Source organism: Pongo pygmaeus, chromosome 10, assembly GCF_028885625.2.
Source record: "Pongo pygmaeus isolate AG05252 chromosome 10, NHGRI_mPonPyg2-v2.0_pri, whole genome shotgun sequence".
Lineage (NCBI taxonomy): Eukaryota > Metazoa > Chordata > Mammalia > Primates > Hominidae > Pongo > Pongo pygmaeus.
In genome coordinates this window covers 37,161,652-37,185,405 of record NC_072383.2, presented here as the reverse complement: position 1 = coordinate 37,185,405, position 23,754 = coordinate 37,161,652, and the positions used below count along the sequence as shown (strand labels likewise).

The window sequence follows — 23,754 nt, the reverse complement described above, 5'->3', positions numbered from 1 at the left end:
ATATTTTAGAATAGGAAATCTTGTTATAATATTTATGAAAAGAATCTCAGCAACACTAAAATTAGTAACATAAATCATTTTTTTAATTTCAAACAATTCTTTTATAAAAACATTAAAACATCTTTTAATCCTACAGAACATTTTCCTTTGAATTAATAGCACCAGCAAAAAAACCATGTTATGCAAATAGAAAAGATATGTGTTATCTACAAATTAATGCTAGAATTTTTAAACAGGACAGTAATATTAAAGAGAAGTAGCTAACAAAATTATTATAATGAGGACATAAAATATATTAGGTATTATTTTCTATCTTAAATATCTTGAAAGAGAACTTTTGCCAGAAAATGCAACTGCAAAGAATATTAAAATAAATGCAACAAGGAAGGAAGCAACTAAGCATATTTTAACCCATAAATAACAGCATATCATTATAATATACTGAATAATCACATAAAAATGCTAGTAAATTTACAAACATATTATTTTCTAAAAACTCTACCATACACCAAAGCTATTAAGGAAATGGCTATATACAAATTAAATACATACATTAATAATATTAAAATGTTTTAACATGAACCGTGAATATACACTCTGAACACTGTCAGCTTATGCTTAGCTACTTTTTCTCATTTCTTATCATGTTAATGAAATTTTCAACATTTACTATTGTTTTCTAAGGGCAAGTGAAATTCTACATCCTAGGTTGAGATTTTAGAATATTAGTTGTTCTTAAGGATTTCCTGCCCTCCAGTGGTATCTGCCTTTATATTTCCACTGCACCTTTCAAGGTCGCAAAGAGAAACATCACTTCTACATGTACATTTTGAAATTAGATCACATTGTATGGCAGCATCTAATTTTTCCTCCATTATAGATTCACTGTCTGTTTGTATCCCTGCATCACATCTTGTAGCCTGCAGAATGCAGTTATCATTGGTTTTGTTTTGCAAAATGTGGGCTGAGTTGCACTGCGACTGTGGAAACTGATCTGTATTATTTTTCACTGAGAACTGGTAGAAATTCTCATTCTGTTTGTGAATTTTGTCATTGTTTTTAACAATCCTGTCACCTGAAAGTTTTGCCATCCTTTCTACATAAAAATTGTTCATTTTTTCCTTGGTTTTGATGGTCATCCTATTTGAATCTTCAATTTGCTGTGATATTTGATCTTCATCTTCAGATGGCTAAAAAGAAATTATGAATTTTGCTATAAACCATGCTTACATTTTAAAAATGCATTCAATCACTTCAAAGAATATATTCTTAAAATCCCAACTATAGAAAATTTCTAAATACAGAAAAGAGTCTGGCAAGTTACAAATCAAAGCAGGTATATCATCAAAGAGTCTTCAACCAATAATCTGCCATACCTCCCAGGAGGCTATGAATTCTAAAATAGCAGTAACAATAATAATCTTTGTAATAAAAATGCAAAAGAGGTAAAAAGGAGAAGGGAAATTTTGTCTTTTATTAGTCCCTATAATCACAGGCTCTATCATCTGTCTACCCTTTCAACAGATGAAATGATATACAGCATACTTCCTCCACTTAAAAAGAGTAGACTAGAAGCAGTACCTTCGAAGGAAACAGCTAACACATATAACTTGTTCAATTATTTATTGATTCATTAAGTAAAAAATAACTACTTGTATGGTTTTTATGGGCCCAGTCCAATGAAATATATATATATATATAATCTTAAGAAGATAACATAACTTAAGAAGAGCATCAGGTAATAGGAAATTAAACAGACAAAGAAAAGTTAAGTAGCAATACATAAGCAATACATATCTCAACTGTTATATAAAAAGACAACCTTTAAGAACTTTTTTTTAAGAACTTTTTAATAGGTCTAGATTTCAATTTTCTAAGCATAAATTTTTCAAACTTCTTGAAAAATTTATCTTTTAATTACTGAATTAATGAAAATATTCTTTTAATGAAAATTTTATACAAAATATTGATTATTCAAGTTAAAAATACAAAGTTAATATAAAAAACTAAATATAAAAAGGGGTATAGGCTTTAGCTGATTGACACTGGAAAATGTATATTTCAAAATAGCTAGTAGATACATCTTAAAATGGTCTGAACACAGAGAAATAAATACTTCAGGTGATGGATATCCTAAATATTCTGGCTTGATCATTACACATTTGAGTCATGTAACAAAACATCATATATACCCAATTAAATACGTACAAATATTATACATCAATAAAAAATAAAAGGTAAATCTAAACGTGCTTCTTTAGTGATGCAATTTGAGTTATACTCTTTCAGAGAATTGAACAGTTTAACAAATAGACAAACTTGTAATCTAGTGTTGATAACATGCCATTGGTGATTTTTTTTTTAATTTTTTTGAGACAGGGTCTCACTCCATTGCCTGGGCTGGAGTGCAGTGGCACAATCATGGCTCACTGTGACCTCAACCTCCCAAGCTCAGGTGATTCTCCCACCTCAGCCTCTCCAGTAACTGGGAGCATAGGCACACGCCACCACGTCTGACTAATTTTTTGTATTCGTTTTTGCCATGTTGTCCAGGCTGGTCACGAACTGCTGGGCTCAAGCAATTGCCCACCTCAGTCTCCCAAAATGCTGGGATTATAAGCATGAACCAATATGCCTGGCTAAGTGATATTTCTTACCTTTGTTCATAAGTACTTATTATAATGTGTTTATGCATATACATTTAAAATGTAATTATAAGCAGGATCCCTTAGAAATGCATTATTTGCTCTTTTCTTTCAGGGAATGGAACTAGTTAACAAATAAAGAACACTGTAATATAGTGTTGAGAACATGCTATTAAAGGACAGTCATCTCTTCCTTTCTAAGGCCTCATTTGCATGAGTTTACATATACACAAGCAAAAGCTAAATCTAAGTACAGTTCTTTTAAAAAAGAAAGAAAAGGAAACTTGTGAAGGAAAATGTACTTTTGTGAAATACCTTTTTATGTTGTATTAAAAATGTAGCTTTTATGTGGATGCAGGATTGCTATGACAAAGGCATACTTTTAGATGCTAATGTGATTTGAGAAAAAGTGAAGCCATTATATGACAACTTAAAGCAAAAGGAAGCTGAAGGATCTAATGCTAGAGAATTTAATGTCAGCAAAGGATGGTTTGATAATTTTAGAAACAGCTTTGGCTTAAAAAATGTCAAGGTAATAGGGGAAGCAGCTTCTGCAGACCAAGAAGCAGCAGACACATTCCCAGATGCCTTTAAAGAAAATCACTGAAGAAAAAGGATATCTGCCTAAACAAGTTTTTAATGGAGACAAAAGTGCCCTATTCCAGGAAAAAAAAAATGTCACATAGGATATTTATTAGGAAGGGAAGCAAGCACCAGGATTTAAGGCAGGATGGGATAGGCTAACTCTACTGTTTTGTGCAAATGCAGTCAGGTTTATGACCAAGATTGCCCTTATTTATAAAGCTGCTCACCCTCGTTTTGAAGGGAAAGATAAACACCAATTGCCAGTTTCTCGGTAATACAACCAGAAAACCTGGAAAACAAAAACTCTTTTTCTGAATTGATTCCATCAGTGCTTTGTCCCTAAAGTCGGTAAGTGCTTTGCCAGTAAGGGACTGCCTTTTAAAGTTATTCTGATATTGCTAATGCCCCTGGCCACCCAGAATCCCATCAGTTCAACACCGAAGGCATCAAAATAGTTTACATGTTTTGAAGCACAACATCTCTAATTCAGCCTCTAGATTAGGGAGTCACAGTGACCTTTAAGGTTCATTATACATTGTGCTCTATGGAAAGGATGGTCAATGCGATGGGAGAGAACCCAAGAGAGAGAACATCATAAAAGTCTGGAAGGATTATACCATTGAACATGCCATTACTGTTATAGAAAAAGCCATGAATGTCATCAAGACTTGGAAAAGAAATCCCTGCAGGAGAAAACTGTTGTAGATGTTAAACATGACTTCATAGGATTTACAAGAGCTAATCAAGAAAATCATGAAAGAGACTGTGGATATGGCAAAGAAGGTGAAAGGTAAAGGGTTTCAAGATATGGAGCTTAGAAAAATTAAAGAGCTAATAGATACCACTCCAGAGGAATTAACAGAAGACAACTTGATGGAAATGAGTACTTAACAACCAGGTACAGATAACAAGCAAGAAGACATAAAAGAAGCAGTGCCAGAAAAATCTGACTTTAGACAATCTGGCAGAAGTGTTGATTACTCAAGACCTATTTTGATTTCTTTATGACATAGACCTTTCTATGATACAGGCTCTGAAGCTAAAGTAAACAGTAGAAGAAGGATTGGTACCATATAAAAACATTTTTAGAGAAACGAAAAATCAAAAGTCAGACAGAAATAACGATGTATTTCCATAAAGTTACACCAAGTGTGCCTGCCTCTCCTGCTCACCATTCTACTTCCTCCACCTCTTCTGCCTCTGCTACCAATGAAACAGCAAGACCAACTCTGCCTCTCCCTTCTCCTCCTCGGCCTACTCAACATGAAGATGATGAGGATTATGATGATTTATGATGATCTATTCCTACTTAATGAATAGTAAATATATCTTCTCTTCCTTAAGATTTTCTTAGTAACATTTTCTTTTCTTTAGCTTACTTTATTGTATAAATATAGTATATAATATATACAACATACAAAATATGTGTTAATCAACTGTTTATGTTATCAGTAAGGATTCTGGCCAACAGTAGGCTATTAGTAGTTAAGTCTGGCGGAGTCAAATATTTTATTCAGATTTCTGACTGGACAGCATCCCTAACCCCTGCATTGTTCAATGATAAACTGTACACACATAATGTGTGTGTATGTATGTGTGTATACATATACATATATATGTATATATATGTATGTATATAATGTATCTTGATAAAAGGATAAAAGGTGTTTTGTAAATGGCAATAAATGCATTTTTACAAATGTGAAAAATGGTACTCATGGACATTTTTATTTACATTTTTATTTTCTACATTTTTAAATGTTGTACTTTTTTTAATTTTTTACCTTTTTGTTTATATTAATTTTTACTTCCACTATTTAATTGACTCAACATTTTTATAAGGTAAAGGTAAACTATGAGAAAAACAAATAATTATTAATATAGCATGTATTAATATGTGAAACAAGCATCACTTACCAAATCTGAACTAGAACTGAAACAGCTGTCTGTTGGTCTTGGAGAGTAACTAGTAGACCGACTACTCTGTGCAGAATCAAGAGCTGAAAATAAAGGTTTAATACATGAATAATGGTATTTATGAATACTCTACAACATACATATGCCAGGCAGAAGATATCCGCTGATAAAACAAATTTAGCTAACAACACAAAACACTTTAAAATGCACCAAAATTAGTTAAAATTGTGGATACTTGGCACCTTACAATTCTGACAGGATTTATGGGTCTATCTTACCCTTAAAAGATTTGCAGCTAGAAATGAAATAAGGGTGTATAACGTAAGTGAATAAAACAGAATAGAGAAAGTTGGATTGATTTTTCCAACATATGAATTATATTTTATGAACTAACAATTTAAAGTGTTAACCTGAGGGAAGGAAGAGAAAAACAAGTTATTAAGTCCTAAGGCATCAGACATTTGCCAATCTAGTAAATGAAAGTTTACTGTGCAATCAAACAATGCGAATAAAATCTATTCAAAGCATCCAGTTTGATACATTTTCATTATCTGCTTAATATTGTTATTTTACAATTGCAAGTAGAGTTTTAAAATGGGATTGAGATGTAGGTCATGAATCCCTACTATGTATAAATGACAAAGAGCAACCGTAGCTTCAACCACTCCTGTTCCCTTGTTTATGAAAATGGGCCTGCTATCAAGAGAAGCAAAAGGCTGCAGAACATGAAACAACACATACCAAATCACATGCCCTACTATATGCAATAAACCATGAGTACCTCAGGCCAGGACTGATGCTCTCTGTAACAGAATCTAGCTTCAGTCAGCTGAGAGGCAGAGAGAACTTAGCTGAACTCTGATATCCTTATTTCATCATTCTAGAAGGAAATTTATACCCCCACAAAGAAGGTTTCTCCCTGACAACGAAAGTAGAGTGCACAAAAGTGAAGGGTAGAATATTACTACTAACACATAATTTAAGGGCATTTCACCCCAATAAGTTTCATTCAGTCCATAAGTACTATAAATCCACAGTGATCAGAAGGGAAGAAATTTGTCCATTGAATGAATGTTCTCACCTTCAACAGTACAGGAAAGGGCATGCAAATGAAAATAAGTACAATTAAACACTTGTTTTGGTGACCATGGCCTTATGGTATAGTTTGAAATCAGGTAGTGTGATGTGTCCAGATTTGTTATCTTTGCTTAGTCTTGCTTCGGCTATGTGGGCTCTTTTTTGGTTCCATATAGATTTTAGAATTGTTTTTTCTAAATCTGTGAAGAATGATGGTGGTATTTTCATGGGAATTGCATTGAATTCGTAGATTGCTTTTGGCAGTATGGTCATTTTCAAAATATTGATTCTACCCATCCATGAGCATGGGATGTGCATGGTACTGGTATAAAAATAGGCACATAGACCAATGGAACAGAATAGAGAACCCGGAAATATACCCAAATACTTACAGCCAACTGATCTTCAACGAAGCAAACAAAACATAAAGTGGGGAAAAGATACCCTTTTCAACAAATGGTGCTGGGCTAATTAGCTAGCCACATATAGGAGAATGAAACTAGATCCTCATCTCTTACCTTAGACAAAAATCAACTCAAGATTGATTAAGGACTTAAACCTAAGACCTGAAATTATAAAAAGTCTAGAAGATAGCGTGGGAAAAACCCTTCTAGACATTGGCTTAGGCAAGGATTTCATGACCAAGAACCCAAAAGCAAATGCAATAGAAACAAATATATAGCTGGGACCTAATTAAACTAAAGAGCTTTTGCATGGCAAAAGGAACAGTCAGAAAAGTAAACAGACAACCCACAAAGTGGGAGAAAATCTTCACAATCTATACATCTGACAAAGGACTTATATCCAGAATTTACAAGGAACTCAAATAAATCAGTAAGAAAAAAACAAACAATCTCATCAAAAAGTGGGCTAAGGGCATGAATAGACAATTCTCAAAAGAAGATACACAAATGGCCAACAAACACATGAAAAAATGCTCAATATCACTAATGATCGGGGAAATGCAGATCATAACCACAATGTGATACCACCTTACTCCTGCAAGAATGGCCATAATCAAAAAATCAAAAACTGTAGATGTTGGCATGGGAGTGGTGAACAGGGAACACTTCTACATTGCTGGTGGGAATGTAAACTAGTACAGCCACTATGGAAAACAGCATAGAAATTCCTTAAAGAACTAAAAGTAGAACTACCATTTGGTCCAGCAGTCCCACTACTGGGTATCCACCCAGAGGAAAAGAAATCATTATTCAAAAAATTCAAAAAAGATACTTTCACACACGTTTATAGCAGCACAATTCACAACTGCAAAATAATGGAACCAACCCAAATGCCCATCAATCAACGAGTGGATGAAGACACTGTGGTGTGTGTGTGTATATATATATATATATATATGTATACATATATGTGATATATACACATCTATATGTGATATATACACATCTATATGTGATATATACACATATATATACACACATATATATATATGATAGAATAAAAATGCAGCCATAAAAAGGAAGGAATTAACAGCATTTGCAATGACTAAGTGAAATAACTGAGGAATGGAAAACCAAACATCGTATGTTCTCACTGATACGAGGGAACTAAGATATGAAGATGCAAAGGCATAAGAATGATACAATGGACTTTGGGAACTTGGGGGGAAGAGTGGGAGGAGGAAGTGGGATAAAAGACTACAAATATGGTGCAGTGTATACTGCTCGGGTGATGGGTGCACCAGTCTCACAAATCACCACTAAAGAACTTTCCCATGTAACCAAATACCACCTTTACCCCAATAACTTGTGGTAAAAATTTAAAAAAAAAAGAAAACTAAAAAAAAACACTTATTGAGTAATTACTTTATGTAAGGCACTGTGATAGTTATTAGAAACACATGGTCAGAGCCCTCAAAGTGTTCAGAACCTTGTAGTGGAGAAAGATATACATTTGCTGAAGTCACAAAATAAGATGTGACATCATAGAAGATACAAAAGTAGTAGGCAGCTAAGTGTGATGAACCCCAGGCAAAGAGATTTGGTGACAATTTATAGAGAAAACATAAGTATAGAGAGTACGTTTTGAATGATGAATAAACAAACAATTTTCAGAGACAAGATGAAAAACTAACATATGGGATAGAGAGAAAAGAATGTGTAAATATTTCTAAACATTAATGGAGGTACATTTTAGATTGTCCATGATGTCACCTAAGGATGAATTAAAGAGAAGTGAGACGATGAAATCAAGTCAGTTAGATGATTAACTGAATAATCTAGGTATGAAGTGATTATGATCTGAAATAAAGCAGTGAAATTGGGATAGAGAAGCAGCAAAAGATTCAAGTTTCAAGAAGGCTTTCAAATAGCCTGAATTTTTGCCTGTATGTACATTAAAAAACTTTTGTGTATCTGTTATAACATCAATATCAAAATCTGATAAAGACTGCACACACATATACACAAATTATCTCTCTACAGGAAAACCTCACTTATGAATACCAATACGAAAACCTCATACTTAAAAAAAAGTATTGAATTTTTTTAAAAGAACAGAATAAAAAGAAGAGCAAAGAATCATAACACATCAAGACTTGGTGGAATTTATTATAGGAATGCTAAGATGGTCCAAATCACAAAATCCATTAGTAAAATTCACCATTTAAAAAGATCTATATCAAAATGAAATATCACCTCACACTTCTTAGGGTGACCACTGTCAGAAAAAACAAACAATAATAAATATTGGCAAGGATGTAGAAAAACTGGAATCTTTTTGCACTGCTGGTGGAAATGTAAAATGGTGCAGCAACTACGGAAAATGGTATGAAGATTTGTCAAAAAATAAAAATAGAACTACCATATAATGCAGCAATATAACTTGTGAGTATATATCTAATAGAAGAGATATTTGCATACTTATGTTCATTGCAGCATTATTCACAATAGCCAGGAGTCAGAAACAACCTAAATGATCACCAATGAAAGAATGGATAAAGAAAATATGGTATACACGTACAATTGAATACTATTCAGCAATCAAAAAGAAGGAAATCTTGTTATATACTACAATGTGCATGAACCTTAAGGACATTACGCTAAGTGAAACAAGCCATCACAAAAAAGACAAATACCACATGATTTCACCTACTAGGTATATAAGTAGAATATAGAAACAGAAGGTAAAATGGTAATGGCCAAGGGCTGGGGGGAGTGGCAAGTAGGAAATTGTTGTTTAGGGAATGTGAGAGACAGGACAAGGGTCTGTTGCACAACAATGTGCATGTGGTTGACAATATTGTATTGTACACCTGGAAACTGTTGAGAGGATAAATTTAATGTTGCATGCCTTTTTGCAACAATAATGCAAACAAAAATGAATAAAAATTAATAATCATTCCCATAGATGCTAAGAATCACTCTCTCCCAAATTACTGATTCATCAAAATTACCTCACAAGAAAAAAAAGCTATTGGCAAAATAAAAAAAAAAAACATAAGCCTAAGCCCCAAATCCAGAATCTTACTTAATATAGAAACACAGGATGTATATTCATGCTAAAGTAGCTGTCTGTGTGTGTTTGTGTATCAGAAAGCACTACAGATAAATCTAACAAGAAACATGCAGAATCTACGTGAGGAAAACTTCAGGAAAGTGCTTAAAGGTATTTTAAGCAACTACTAAATATAAAAAACTAGACTGAACTAATGAAAGGACATCTTATGTTCTTAGACAGGACTACTCAACATTATTAAGATAATAATACACATTAAACTAACACATACAGTTAACAGTTTCCCAGTAAAAATTAAAACTTTTCTTTTGGACTTAAGCAAGTTTATTTTAAAGGTTATATGGAAAAGCAATCCAAGAATAACCAGAAAAAAACTTTTTAAAAAGTGCAAAGAGGCATATAATTCTTCAAGCAATTAAACATTTATAAAAAGATAATAAAAGTGGTATGGTATTGACACATGAAGATTAGGAAAGATAAATGAAACAATTAAGAAAGCCACAAAATAGGTCAGCTACATATGGAAAGTTATTATATAAAAAAGGTAGTATCACAAATACCTAGGGAAAAGACGTATTTTTAAAACTTGGACTGATAGAAACCTAATGCCTTAAGTCAACTTAAACTCCAAATGGATTAAAGAACTAAATTTAAAAAAGCATACTAGTACTAGAAGAAAATATGGTAAGTTCATTTGTAACTTGGAAGTGTGGAGAGTCTGGAGAGTCTAAACCCAGAAATAAAAGAAAAACATTGATCAATTTAACTACATAAAGAAGATAAGTCTTCTGCAAAGCAAGAGACACTATATGCAAAGACTAAACAAAATAAATCAAAAACCAATATTAAACTAGAAGAAAATATTTGCCACATAGCAAAACATACATGTTATCACTTTTTAATTTTTGTGGATACATAGTAGGCTTATATATTTATGGGGTACATGAGATGTTTTGATACAGGGATACAATGTATAATAATCACATGAAAACTGGTGTATTCATCCCCTAAAGCACTGATTCTTTGGGTCACAAATCGTCTAATTATATTGTTTTCATTATTTTAAAATGTACAATTCAATTTTTATTCACTATAGCTACCCTGTTGTGCTAGCAAATACTAGGTTTTATGCATTCTTTCTAATTAAATTTTTTGTACCCATTAACTATCACTACCCTACCAACCCCACCACTACCCTTCCTAGCCTCTAGTAACCATTCTTCTACCCTCTTATTTCCATGAGTTCAATTGCTTTGATTTTTAGATTCCACAAATAAGTGAGAACATGTGTTGTTTGTCTTTCTGTGCCTGGCTTGTTTCACTTAACATAATAACCTCCAGTTCCATCCACGTTGTTGCAAATGACAGGATCATTCTTTTTTTATGATATTTTCTGGAGTTAGACAAGTTGATTTTGAAGGTTATATGAAAAAGTAATCAAGAATAACCAGAAGGGATGAGCCAAGATGGCCGAATAGGAAGAGCTCCAGTCTACAGCTCCCAGCATGAGCGACGCAGAAGATGAATGATTTCTGCATTTCCATCTGAGGTACCGAGTTCATCTCACTAGGGAGGGCCAGACAGTGGGCACAGGACAGTGGGTGCAGTGCACTGTGCATGAGCCAAAGCAGGGCGAGGCATTGCCTCATTCGGGAAACACAAGGGGTCAGGGAGTTCCCTTTCCTAGTCAAAGAAAGGGTGACAGACGGCACCTGGAAAATCGGGTCACTCCCACCCCAATACTGCGCTTTTCCAACAGGCTTAAAAAACGGAGCACCAGGAGGTTATATCCCACACCTGGCTCGGAGGGTCCTACGCCCACGGAGTCTTGCTGATTGCTAGCACAGCAGTCTGAGACCAAACTGCAAGGTGGCAGCGAGGCTGGAGGAGGGGCGCCCGCCATTGCCCGGGCTTGCTTAGGTAAACAAAGCAGCCTGGAAGCTCGAACTGGGTGAAGCCCACCACAGCTCAAGGAGGCCTGCCTGTCTCTGTAGGCTCCACCTTTGGGGGCAGGGCACAGACAAACAAAAATACAGCAGTAACCGCTGCAGACTTAAATGTCCCTGTCTGACAGCTTTGAAGAGAGTGGTGGTTCTCCCAGCACGCAGCTGGAGATATGAGAACGGGCAGACTGCCTCCTCAAGTGGGTCCCTGACCCCTGACCCCCGAGCAGCCTAACTGGGAGGCACCTCCCAGTAGGAGCAGACTGACACCTCACGCGGCCGGGTACTCCTCTGAGACAAAACTTCTAGAGGAACGATCAGACAGCAGCATTCGTGGTTCACGAAAATCCACTGTTCTGCAGCCACCGCTGCTGGTACCCAGGCAAACAGGGTCTGGAGTGGACCTCTAGCAAACTCCAACAGACCTGCTGCTGAGGGTCCTGTCTGCTAGAAGGAAAACTCACAAATAGAAAGGACATCTACACCAAAAACCCATCTGTATATCACCATCATCAAAGACCAAAAGTAGATAAAACCACAAAGATGGGGAAAAAACAGAGCAGAAAAACTGGAAACTCTAAAAAGCAGAGCACCTCTCCTCCTCCAAAGGAAAGCAGCTCCTCACCAGCAATGGAACAAAGCTGGACGGAGAATGACTTTGACGACTTGAGAGAAGACTTCAGACGATCAAACTACTCCGAGCCACAGGAGGAAATTCAAACCAAAGGCAAAGAAGTTGAAAACTTTGAAAAAAATTTAGAAGAATGTATAACTAGAATGACGAATACAGAGAAGTGCTTAAAGGAGCTGATGGAGCTGAAAGCCAAGGCTCGAGAACTACATGAAGAATGCAGAAGCCTCAGGAGCCGATGCAATCAACTGGGAGAAAGGGTATCAGTGATGGAAGATGAAATGAATGAAATGAAGTGAGAAGGGAAATTTAGAGAAAAAAGAATAAAAAGAAACGAACAAAGCCTCCAAGAAATATGGGACTATGTGAAAACACCAAACCTACGTCTGACTGGTGTACCTGAAAGTGACGGGGAGAATGGAACCAAGATGGAAAACACTCTGCAGGATATTATCAAGGAGAACTTCCCCAATCTAGCAAGGCAGGCCAACATTCAGATTCAGGAAATACAGAGAACGCCACAAAGATACTCCTCGAGAAGAGCAACTCCAAGACACATAATTGTCAGATTCACCAAAGTTGAAATGAAGGAAAAAATGTTAAGGGCAGCCAGAGAGAAAGGTTGGGTTACCCACAAAGGGAAGCCCATCAGACTAACAGCGAATCTCTCAGCAGAAACTCTACAAGCAAGAAGAGAGTGGAGGCCAATATTCAACATTCTTAAAGAAAAGAATTTTCAACCCAGAATTTCAAATCCAGTCAAACTAAGCTTCATAAGTGAAGGAGAAATAAAATCCTTTACAGACAAGCAAATCCTGAGAGATTTTGTCACCACCAGGCCTGCCCTAAAAGAGCTCCTGAAGGAAGCACTAAACATGGAAAGGCACAACCGGTACCAGCCACTGCAAAATCATGCCAAATTGTAAAGACCATTGAGGCTAGGAAGAAACTGCATCAACTAACAAGCAAAATAACCAGCTAACATCATAATGACAGGATCAAATTCACACATAAAAATATTAACTTTAAATGTAAATGGACTAAATGCTCCAATTAAAAGACACAGACTGGCAAACTGGACAAAGAGTCAAGACCCATCAGTGTGCTGTATTCAGGAGCCCCATCTCACGTTCAGAGACACACATAGGCTCAGAATAAAAGGATGGAGGAAGATCTACCAAGCAAATGGAAAACAAAAAAAGGCAGGGGTTGCAATCCTAGTCTCTGATAAAACAGACTTTAAAGCAACAAAGATCAAAAGAGACAAACAAGGCCATTACATAATGGTAAAGGGATCAATTCAACAAGAAGAGCTAACTATCCTAAATATATATGCACCCAATACAGGAGCACCCAGATTCATAAAGCAAGTCCTGAGTGACTCACAAAGAGACTTAGACTCCCACACAATAATAATGGGAGACTTTAACACCCTACTGTCAACATTAGACAGATCAACAAGACAGAAAGTTAACAAGGATACCCAGAAATTGAACTCAGCTCTGCACCAAGCAGACCTAATAGACATCTACAGAACTCTCCACCCCAAATCAAGAGAATATACATTTTTTTCAGCACCACACCACACCTATTCCAAAATTGACCATATAGTTGGAAGTAAAGCTCTCCTCAGCAAATGTAAAAGATCAGAAATTATAACAAACTGTCTCTCAGACCACAGTGCAATCAAACTAGAACTCAGGATTAAGAAACTCACTCAAAACCACTCAACTACATGGAAATTGAACAACCTGCTCCTGAATGACTACTGGGTACATAAAGAAATGAAGGCAGAAATAAAGATGTTCTTTGAAACCAATGAGAACAAAGACGCAACATACCAGAATCTCTGGGACACATTCAAAGCCGTGTGTAGAGGGAAATTTATAGCACTAAATGCCCACAAGAGAAAGCAGGAAAGATCCAAAATTGACACCCTAACATCACAATTAAAAGAACTAGAAAAGCAAGAGCAAACACATTCAAAAGCTAGCAGAAGGCAAGAAATAACTAAAATCAGAGCAGAACTGAAGGAAATAGAGACACAAATCCAGTCCATCAATGATAGACTGGATTAAGAAAATGTGGCACATATACACCATGGAATACTATGCAGCCATAAAAAAGGATGAGTTCATGTCCTTTGTAGGGACATGGATGAAATTGGAAATCATCATTCTCAGTAAACTATCGCAAGAACAAAAAACCAAACACCGCATATTCTCACTCATAGATGGGAATTGAACAATGAGAGCACATGGACACAGGAAGGGGAACATCACACTCTGGGGACTGCTGTGTGGTGGGGGAAGGGGGGAAGGATAGCTTTAGGAAATATACCTAATGCTAAATGATGAGTTAATGGGTGCAGCACACCACCATGACACATGTATACATATGTAACTAACCTGCACATTGTGCACATGTACCCTAAAAATTAAAGTATAATAATAATAAAAAAATTTCCATAAAAAATTTCTAGAAACTTTTTAACTTGATGTGATCCTATTTGTCCATTTTTGCTTTGGTTCCCTACACTTGTTATTACTCAATAAATTTTTACCCAAAGGAATGTCCTGGGGAATTTCCTTAATGTTTTCTTGTGGTAGTTACATAGTTCAAGGTCTTACATTTAAGTCTTCAATCCATTTTGATTTGATTTTTGTATATGGTGAGAGACAGGGGTCTAGTTTCATTCTTCTGCATACAGATATCCAGTTTTCGCTGCAGCATTCATTGAAGAAAAAAAAAGCATTCTTTTCCCAGTGCATGTTCTTGGCACCTCTGTCAAAAATGAGTTCACTGGAAATGTGTGGAATTGTTTCTGGGTTCTCTATTCTGTTCCATTGGTCTATGTGTCTGTTTTAGGCTGGTACCATACTGTTTTGGTTATTATAGTTCTCATGCTGTTTTGCTTACTATAGTTCTCATGCTGTTTTGGTTACTATAGTTCTGTAGCATAATTTGAAGTAAGGGAATGCTATTCCTTCAGTTTTGTTTCTTTTGCTTAGGATAACTTAGGCTATTGGTCTTTTATGGTTCCATATACATTTTGGAATTAGTTTTTCAATTTCTGTTAATAATGTCATTGGTATTTTGATAGTGATTGCAATGAATATATAGATTGCTTAGGTAGTATGGACATTTTAAACAATATTGATTCTTCTAATCCATGAACAAGGAATATCTTTCCATGTTTTGGTGTCCTCTTCAATGTCTTTCATCAGTGTTTTATAGTCTTTATTATTGAGCTCTTTCACTTCCTTGCTTAATTCTTAGGTACTTCACTTTATTTGTGGCTACTGTAAATGGAACTACTTTAAAAATTTTTTTTCAGACTGTTCAGTGTTGGCATATAAAAATGCTACTGATTTTTGCACGTTGATTTTGCCTCCTGCAAGTTTACTGATTTTATCAATCCTAATAGGTTTTTTATGGCGTCTTTAGGTTTTTCTAAATATAAGACCACATCATTGGCAAACAAGGATAATTTGACTTCTTTCTTTCCAATTTGGATGCCCTTTATTTCTTTCTCTTGTCTCATGCTCTAGATAGAACATCCAGTACTATGTTGAATAAAAATGAAAGTGGGCATACTTGTCATGTTCTAGATCTTAGAGGAAAGACTTTCAGTTCTTCTCCATTAAGTACAATACTAGCTGTGGGTCTGTCATACATGGCTGTTATTATATTGAGTTATGTTCCTTCTATATTCAGTTTTTTTGAAGGTTTTTACCATGAAGGGGTGTTAAATTTTATCAAATGCTTTTTCAGCATCAATAGAAATGTTCATATGTTTATTGTCCTTCATTCTGTTGTTATGATGTATCACATTGATTGATTTGTGTATCTTGAACCATTCTTGTATCCCAGGGATAAATCCCACTTGGTCATAATGAATAATCTTTTAAATTTACTGTTGAATTCTGTTTGCTAGTATTTTGTTGAAGATTTTTGCATCAATATTCATCAGAGACACTGACCTGTAGTTTTCTTTTCTTGATGTCTTTGTCTGGTTTTGGTATCAGGGTAATACACTGCCTTGTAGAATGGGTTTGGAAGTAGTCCCTCCTCCTCCATTCTTCAGAATATTTTTAGTAGGACTGGTATTAGTTCTTCTTTACATGTTTTGTAGAATTCAGCAGTGAAGTATTCAAGTCCCAGGCTTTATTTCCTGGGAGACTTTTTATTACAACTTCAATCTAGTCACTCATTATTGGACTGTTCAGGTTTTAGATTTCTTCATGGTTCAATCTTGGTAAATTCTGTGTGTCTAGGAATTTGTCCATTTCTTCTAGATTTTTCCAACTCATGGCATGTAGTCATTCATAGTGCCCACTAATGATCCTTTGAATTCCTGTTATCAGCTATTATGTTCCTTTTTCATCTCTGATTTTATTTATTTAAATCTTCTTTTTCTCTTAGTCTAGATAAATGTTTGTCAATTTTGTTTAGTTTTTCAAAAACCAACTTTTTTTCATTGATATTTTGTACTGTTCACTTCATTTCAATGTCATTTATTTCTGCTCTAGTCCTTATTATTTATTTTCTGCTACTAATTTTGGGTTTGGTTTGTTCTTGCTTTTCTACTTCTTTAAGATATATACCTAAGTTGTTTATTTGTGGTTTTTCTTCTTTTTTCATGTAGGCTTTTAGAGCTACAAACTTCCCTCTTAGTACTGCATTTGCTGTATCCCACAGGTTTTGGTATATTGTGTTTCAATTATCATTTGTTTCAAGGAAATTTTCTATTTTTTTAATTTTCATTATTACTATACACCAAGCTTCAGGGTACATATGCAAAATGTGCAGCTCAGCCACAAACGTACACATGTGCCATGCTGGTGCGCTACACCCACAAACTCATCACTTAGCATTAGGTACATCTCCCAATGCCATACCTCCCCCCTCCCCCCACCCCACAACAGTCCCCAGAGTGTGATGCTCCCCTTCCTGTGTCCATGTGCTCTCATTGTTCAATTCCCATCTATGAGTGAGAATATGCGGTGTTTGGTTTTTTGTTCTTGCGATAGTTTACTGAGAATGATGATTTCCAATTTCATCCATGTCCCTACAAAGGACATGAACTCATCCTTTTTATGGCTGCATAGTATTCCATGGTGTATATGTGCCACATTTTCTTAATCCAGTCTATCATTGTTGGACATTTGGGTTGGTTCCAAGTCTTTGCTATTATGAATAGTGCCGCAATAAACATACGTGTGCATGTGTCTTTATAGCAGCATGATTTATAGTCCTTTGGGTATATACCCAGTAATGGGATGGCTGGGTCAAATGGTATTTCTAGTTCTAGATCCCTGAGGAATCGCCACACTGACTTCCACAATGGTTGAACTAGTTTACAGTCCCACCAACAGTGTAAAAGTGTTCCTATTTCTCCACATCCTCTCCAGCACCTGTTGTTTCCTGACTTTTTAATGATTGCCATTCTAACTGGTGTGAGATGGTATCTCACTGTGGTTTTGATTTGCTTTTCTCTGATGGCCAGTGATGGTGAGCATTTTTTCATGTGTCTGTTGGCTGCATAAATGTCTTCTTTTCAGAAGTGTCTGCTCATGTCCTTCGCCCACTTTTTGATGGGGTTGTTTGTTTTTTTCTTGTCAATTTTTTTGAGTTCATTGTAGATTCTGGATATTAGCCCTTTGTCAGATAAGTAGGTTGCAAAAATTTCCTCCCATTTTGTAGGTTGCCTTTTCACTCTGATGGTAATTTCTTTTGCTGTGCAGAAGCTCTTTAGTTTAATTAGATCCCATTTGTCAATTTTGGCTTTTGTTGCCATTGCTTTTGGTGTTTTAGACATGAAGTCCTTGTCCATGCCTATGTCCTGAATGGTAATGCCTAGGTTTTCTTCTAGGGTTTTTATGGCTTTAGGTCTAACGTTTAAGTCTTTAATCCATCTTGAATTAATTTTTGTATAAGGTGTAAGGAAGGGATCCAGTTTCAGCTTTCTACATGTGGCTAGCCAGTTTTCCCAGCACCATTTATTAAATAGGGAATCCTTTCCACATTGCTTTTCCACATTGTTTTTCTCAGGTTTGTCAAAGATCAGATAGTTGTAGATATGCATCGTTATTTCTCAGGGCTCTGTTCTGTTCCATTGATCTATATCTCTGTTTTGGTACCAGTACCATGCTGTTTTGGTTACTGTAGACTTGTAGTATAGTTTGAAGTCAGGTAGTGTGATGCCTCCAGCTTTGTTCTTTTGGCTTAGGATTGACTTGGCGATGTGGGCTCTTTTTTGGTTCCATATGAACTTGAAAGTAGTTTTTTCCAATTCTGTGAAGAAAGTCATTGGTAGCTTGACGGGGATGGCATTGAATCTATAAATTACCTTGGGCAGTATGGCCATTTTCATGATATTGATTCTTCCTACCCATGAGCACGGAATGTTCTTCCATTTGTTTGTATCCTCTTTTATTTCATTGAGCAGTGGTTTGTAGTTCTCCTTGAAGAGGTCCTTCACGTCCCTTGTAAGTTGGATTCCTAGGTATTTTATTCTCTTTGAAGCAATTGTGAATGGGAGTTCACTCATGATTTGGCTTTCTGTTTTTCTGTTATTGTTGTATAAGAATGCTTGTGATTTTGCACATTGCTTTTGTATCCTGAGACTTTGCTGAAGTTGCTTATCAGCTTAAGGAGATTTTGGGCTGAGACAATGGGGTTTTCTAGATATACAATCATGTCATCTGCAAACAGGGACAATTTGACTTCCTCTTTTCCTAATTGAATACCCTTTATTTCCTTCTCCTGCCTAATTGCCCTGGCCAGAATTTCCAACACTATGTTGAATAGGAGTGGTGAGAGAGGGCATCCCTGTCTTGTGCCAGTTTTCAAAGGGAATGCTTCCAGTTTTTGCCCATTCAGTATGATATTGGCTGTGGGTTTCTCATAGATAGCTCTTATTATTTTGAGATACGTCCCATCAATACCTAATTTATTGAGAGTTTTTAGCATGAAGAGTTGTTGAATTTTGTCAAAGGTCTTTTCTGCATCTATTGAGATAATCATGTGGTTTTTCTCTTTGGTTCTGTTTATATGCTGGATTACATTTATTAATTTGCGTATGTTGAACCAGCCTTGCATCCCAGGGATGAAGCCCACTGGATCATGGTGGATAAGCTTTTGGATGTGCTGCTGGATTCGGTTTGCCAGTATTTTATTGAGGATTTTTGCATCAATGTTCATCAAGGATATTGGTCTAAAATTCTCTTTTTTGGTTGTGTCTCTGCCAGGCTTTGGTATCAGGATGATGCTGGCCTCATAACATGAGTTAGGGAGGATTCCCTCTTCTTCTATTGATTGGAACAGTTTCAGAAAGAATGGTACCAGTTCCTCCTTGTACCTCTGGTAGAATTCGGCTGTGAATCCGTCTGGTCCTGGACTCTTTTTGGTTGGTAAGCTATTGATTACTGCCACAATTTCAGAGCCTGTTATTGGTCTTTTCAGAGAGTCAACTTCTTCCTGGTTTAGTCTTGGGAGGGTGTATGTGTCGAGGAATTTATCCATTTCTTCTAGATTTTCTAGTTTATTTGCGTAGAGGTGTTTGTAGTATTCTCTGATGGTAGTTTGTATTTCTGTGGGATCAGTGGTGATATCCCCTTTATCATTTTTTATTGCGTCTATTTGATTCTTCTCTCTTTTCTTCTTTATTAGCCTTGCTAGCGGTCTGTCAATTTTGTTGATCCTTTCAAAAAACCAGCTCCTGGATTCATTAATTTTTTGAAGGGTTTTTTGTGTCTCTATTTCCTTCAGTTCCGCTTCAAGGAATTTTTCAATTTCATTCTTAATTTCTTCATTGACCCACTGGTCATTCAGGTGCATACTGTTTAATTTTCATGTATTTGTATAGTTTCCAAAATTCCTCATTACTGATTTCTAGTTTTATTCCATTGTAGTTAGAAAAGATACTTGGTATGATTTCAATTTTTTAAAATGTTTTAAGACTTGTTTTGTTGCCTAACGTATGTCTGTCTTTGAGAATGATCCATGTGCTGAGGAAAAGAATGTCTATTCTGTAGCTACTGGATGAAATGTTCTATAAATATCTTTTAGGTCCATTTGATCTATAGTACAGATGAAGTCTGGTGTTTCATCAGTTTTCTTTCTGGAAAATCTGTCTAATGCTGAAAGAGGAATGTTGAAGTCTCCAACTATTATTGTATTGGGAGTGCATCTCTTCCTCTTTCACTCTAATAATATTTGCTTTATGTATCTGGATGCTTCAGTGTTGGGTGCATATATATTTAAAATTGTTATATCCTCTTTCTGAATTGACCCCCTTCATGAAGATGGAGTACTCATGGCCTAACTACCTCTTTAATGGTCTCACCTCTTAACACTGTTGCATTAGGGATTAAGTTTCATTAAGTTGCATCAGGAATTATAATGACTTTCTTTTGTCTCTTATAATTTTTGTCTTGAAATTTGTCTAATATACGTATAGCTACTCTTGCTCTTTTTTGGTTTCTATTGGCTTGGAATATCTTTTTCCATCCCTTTATTTTCTGTCTATGTGTGTCTTTATAGGTGAAATGTGTTTCTTATAGGCAACAGATCATTGGGTTTTATTTTTTATCCATTCAGCCACTATATCTTTTGATTGGAGAGCTTAATCCATTGACAGTCAAAGTCATCATTGATAAGTAAAGACTTACTGCTGCTATTTTGTTATCTGTTTTTTTGGCTGTTTTGTGGTCATCTCGTCTTTCCTTCCTTCTTGTCTTCCTTTTAGTAAAGCTGATTTTCTCTGGTGATATAATTTATTTTCTTACTTTTTATTTTTTGTGTATCTGTTGTATGATTTGGGTTTGAGTTTATCATAAGGCTTGCAAATACAATCTTAGAACTCATGATTTTAAGCTGATAACAACTTGTTTGCATAAAAAAAGAGCAAAGAAAACTAATAAAAACTCTACCCCTTAACTTCATTCCCTTGCTTTTTAACTTTCTGTTGTTTCTATATATATCTTATTATATACTCAATGGCTTGAAAAGTTTATATAATTATTTTTGACTAGTTCATCATTTAGTGTTTCTACTTCAGATATGAGTAGTTTACACACCACATTTACAGTGTTATAATATTTTGTTTTTCTGTGTACTTATTATTATCAGTGAGTTTTGTACCTTCAGATGATTTCTTCTTGCTCACTAACTTTCTTTTCTTTCTGACTGAAGTACTCCTTTTAGTATTTTCTTGCAGAACAGGTCTGGTGTTGATAATCCCTCAGCTTTTGTTTGTCTAGGAAGTCTTTATTTTTACTTCATGTTTCAGGGAGATTTTTGCTGGATATACTATTTTAGGGTAAAAGGTTTTTTCCTTCACCACTTTAAATATGTCATGCCACTCTCTCAGCTTGTAAGGCTTCCATTGCAAAGTCTGCTCCCATACGTATTGCAGCTCCATTGTATGTTACTTGTTTCTTTTCTCTTGCCGCTTTTAGCATCCTTTCTTTATTCTTGATCTTTAGGAGTTTATTAAATGCCTTGAGGTAGTCTTCTTTGGGTTAAATCTGCTAGGTGTTCTATAACCTTCTTATACTTGGATACTGATAGGTTTCTCTTGGGAGGTAAAAGGCCAATAACTACTCTTAGATTTGCCCTCTTGAGGCTATCTTCTAGATCCTGTAGGCATACTTCATTCTTTTTTATTTTTTCTTTTGTCTCCTCTGACTGTGTATTTTCAAACTGTCTGCCTTCAAGCTCACTAATTCTTTGTGCTGCTTGATCAGTTCTGCTGTTGATTCTGATGCATTCTTCAATATGTCAATTGCATTTTTCAGCTCTAGAATTTGTGCTTGATTCTTGTTAATTATTTCAATCTCTTTGTTAAATTTGTCTGACATACTTCTGAATTCCTTCTCTTTGTTATCTTGAATTTCACTTTCCTCAAAACAGCTATTTTGAATACTGTGTCTGAAAGGTCACATATGTCCATTTCTTCAGGGTTGGTCCTTGGTGCGTTATTTAGTTCATCTGGTGAAGTCATTTTCCTGGATGGTCTTGCTACTTGTAGATGTTTGTTTGTACCTGGGCACTGAAGAGTTAGCTATTTATTGCAGTCTTCACAGTCTGGGCTTGTTCTCATCCATCTTGGGAATGCTTTCCAGGAATTCAAAAAGGACTTGGGTGTTGAGACCTAAGCTGTATCTGCTATAGGGGCACCCCAAGCCCAGTAATGCTGTGGTTCTTGCAGACTTGTAGACATACTGCCTTGATTGTCTTAGACAGTATCTGGGAAAATTTTCTGCATTACCAAGCAGAGACTCTTGTCACTGCCCTTACTTTCTTCCAAATGAGCAGTCTCTCTCTCTGTTCTGAGCCATCTGAAGCTAAGGGTGGAGGGACATAGCATCCCCATGGCCACGACCATCAGGATTGTGCTTGGTCAGATGTTAAACCAGCACAGCACTGGGTCTTAACCAAGGTCCACTGTAACCATTACCTGGCTACTGCCTACGCTTTCTCAAGGCCCTAGGTGTCTGCAATTGGCAGGTGGCAAAGCTAGCCAGGCCTGTGTCCTTCCCTTCAGGGTGTCAAGTTCCCCCAGGCCCCAGGTGGATCCAGAAGTGCTGTCTCAGAACTGGGAGCCAGGGACTACAGTCAAAAACCTTAGCAGCCTATCTGGTATTCTATTTCACTGGGGCTGAGCTTACATTCAAACCACAAGACACAGTCCTTCCCACTCTTCCCTTTCCAAAGGCAGATGAACCTCACCCCATGGCCATCACAACCCAGGCCTAAAGGGAGTAATGCCAGAGTACCCGTGATGTTCCCTTAAGACCCAAGGGTTCTTCAGTCAGCTTGTGGTGAATGATGCCTAGCCTGGGAGTCACCCTTCAGGGCAGTGGGCTCCCCTCTGGTCCAGGGCAGGTCCAGAAATGCCATCCAAGAGCCAAGTCCTGGAATTGGGGACCTCAAGAGCCTACTTGGTATTCTACCCCCATGACTGTGCTGGTACCTAAGGTGCAAGACAAAGTCCCCTTTACTTTTCTCTCTGCTTTTCTCAAGTGAAAGGTCTTGTCCTATAGCCATCACAGCTGGAAATGTACTGAGACCCACCTGATGCCACCAAGTCTCAGAGTCTCACCCAAGGCCCTCAATGCAGTCCCTGGGCATCACTGATGGTTATTCAGGGCCCCAGGGCTCCTCAGTTAGCAGGTGATGAATCTTGCCAGGATTGGGTCCTTCCCTTCAAGGATATAGGTGTCCTTCTCACCCAAGGAGTGTCCAGAAATGTCATCTTGGAACTAGGGCCTGGAAAGGGGGCATCATGACTCTGACCAGTGCCCTATCTTACTGTGGCTAATCTGGTATCCAGGATGTAAGATAAAGTCCTCCCCACTATTCCTTCTCCTCTCCTCAAGCAGAGGGAAGCGGTCTATTTTGGAGCTGCAAGCTGAATGGTCTGGGTTAGGGGAGGGGTGATTGCCACACTCCCTTAGCTGCCCCAGCT

The 23,754-nt window shown here is 36.5% G+C and overlaps 1 protein-coding gene across 3 annotated transcripts in view; it reads right to left on the bottom strand.

The window, feature by feature from the left end:
• Positions 1 to 61: 61 nt before the first annotated feature.
• Positions 62 to 23,754, bottom strand: part of REDIC1 (regulator of DNA class I crossover intermediates 1) — a 94,949-nt gene continuing 71,256 nt past the window's right edge. For 2 of the 3 annotated variants that reach the window (XM_054442877.1, XM_054442878.1), the window contains 2 exons: positions 5,148 to 5,230; positions 62 to 1,190 (listed from right to left, as the gene is read on the bottom strand). In XM_054442877.1, coding sequence (XP_054298852.1) covers positions 726 to 1,190; positions 5,148 to 5,230 — 548 coding nt within the window. In that variant the 3' untranslated portion in view covers positions 62 to 725. The remainder of the gene's footprint in view (positions 1,191 to 5,147; positions 5,231 to 23,754) is intronic. The other variant, XM_054442880.1, reaches the window with a different exon arrangement.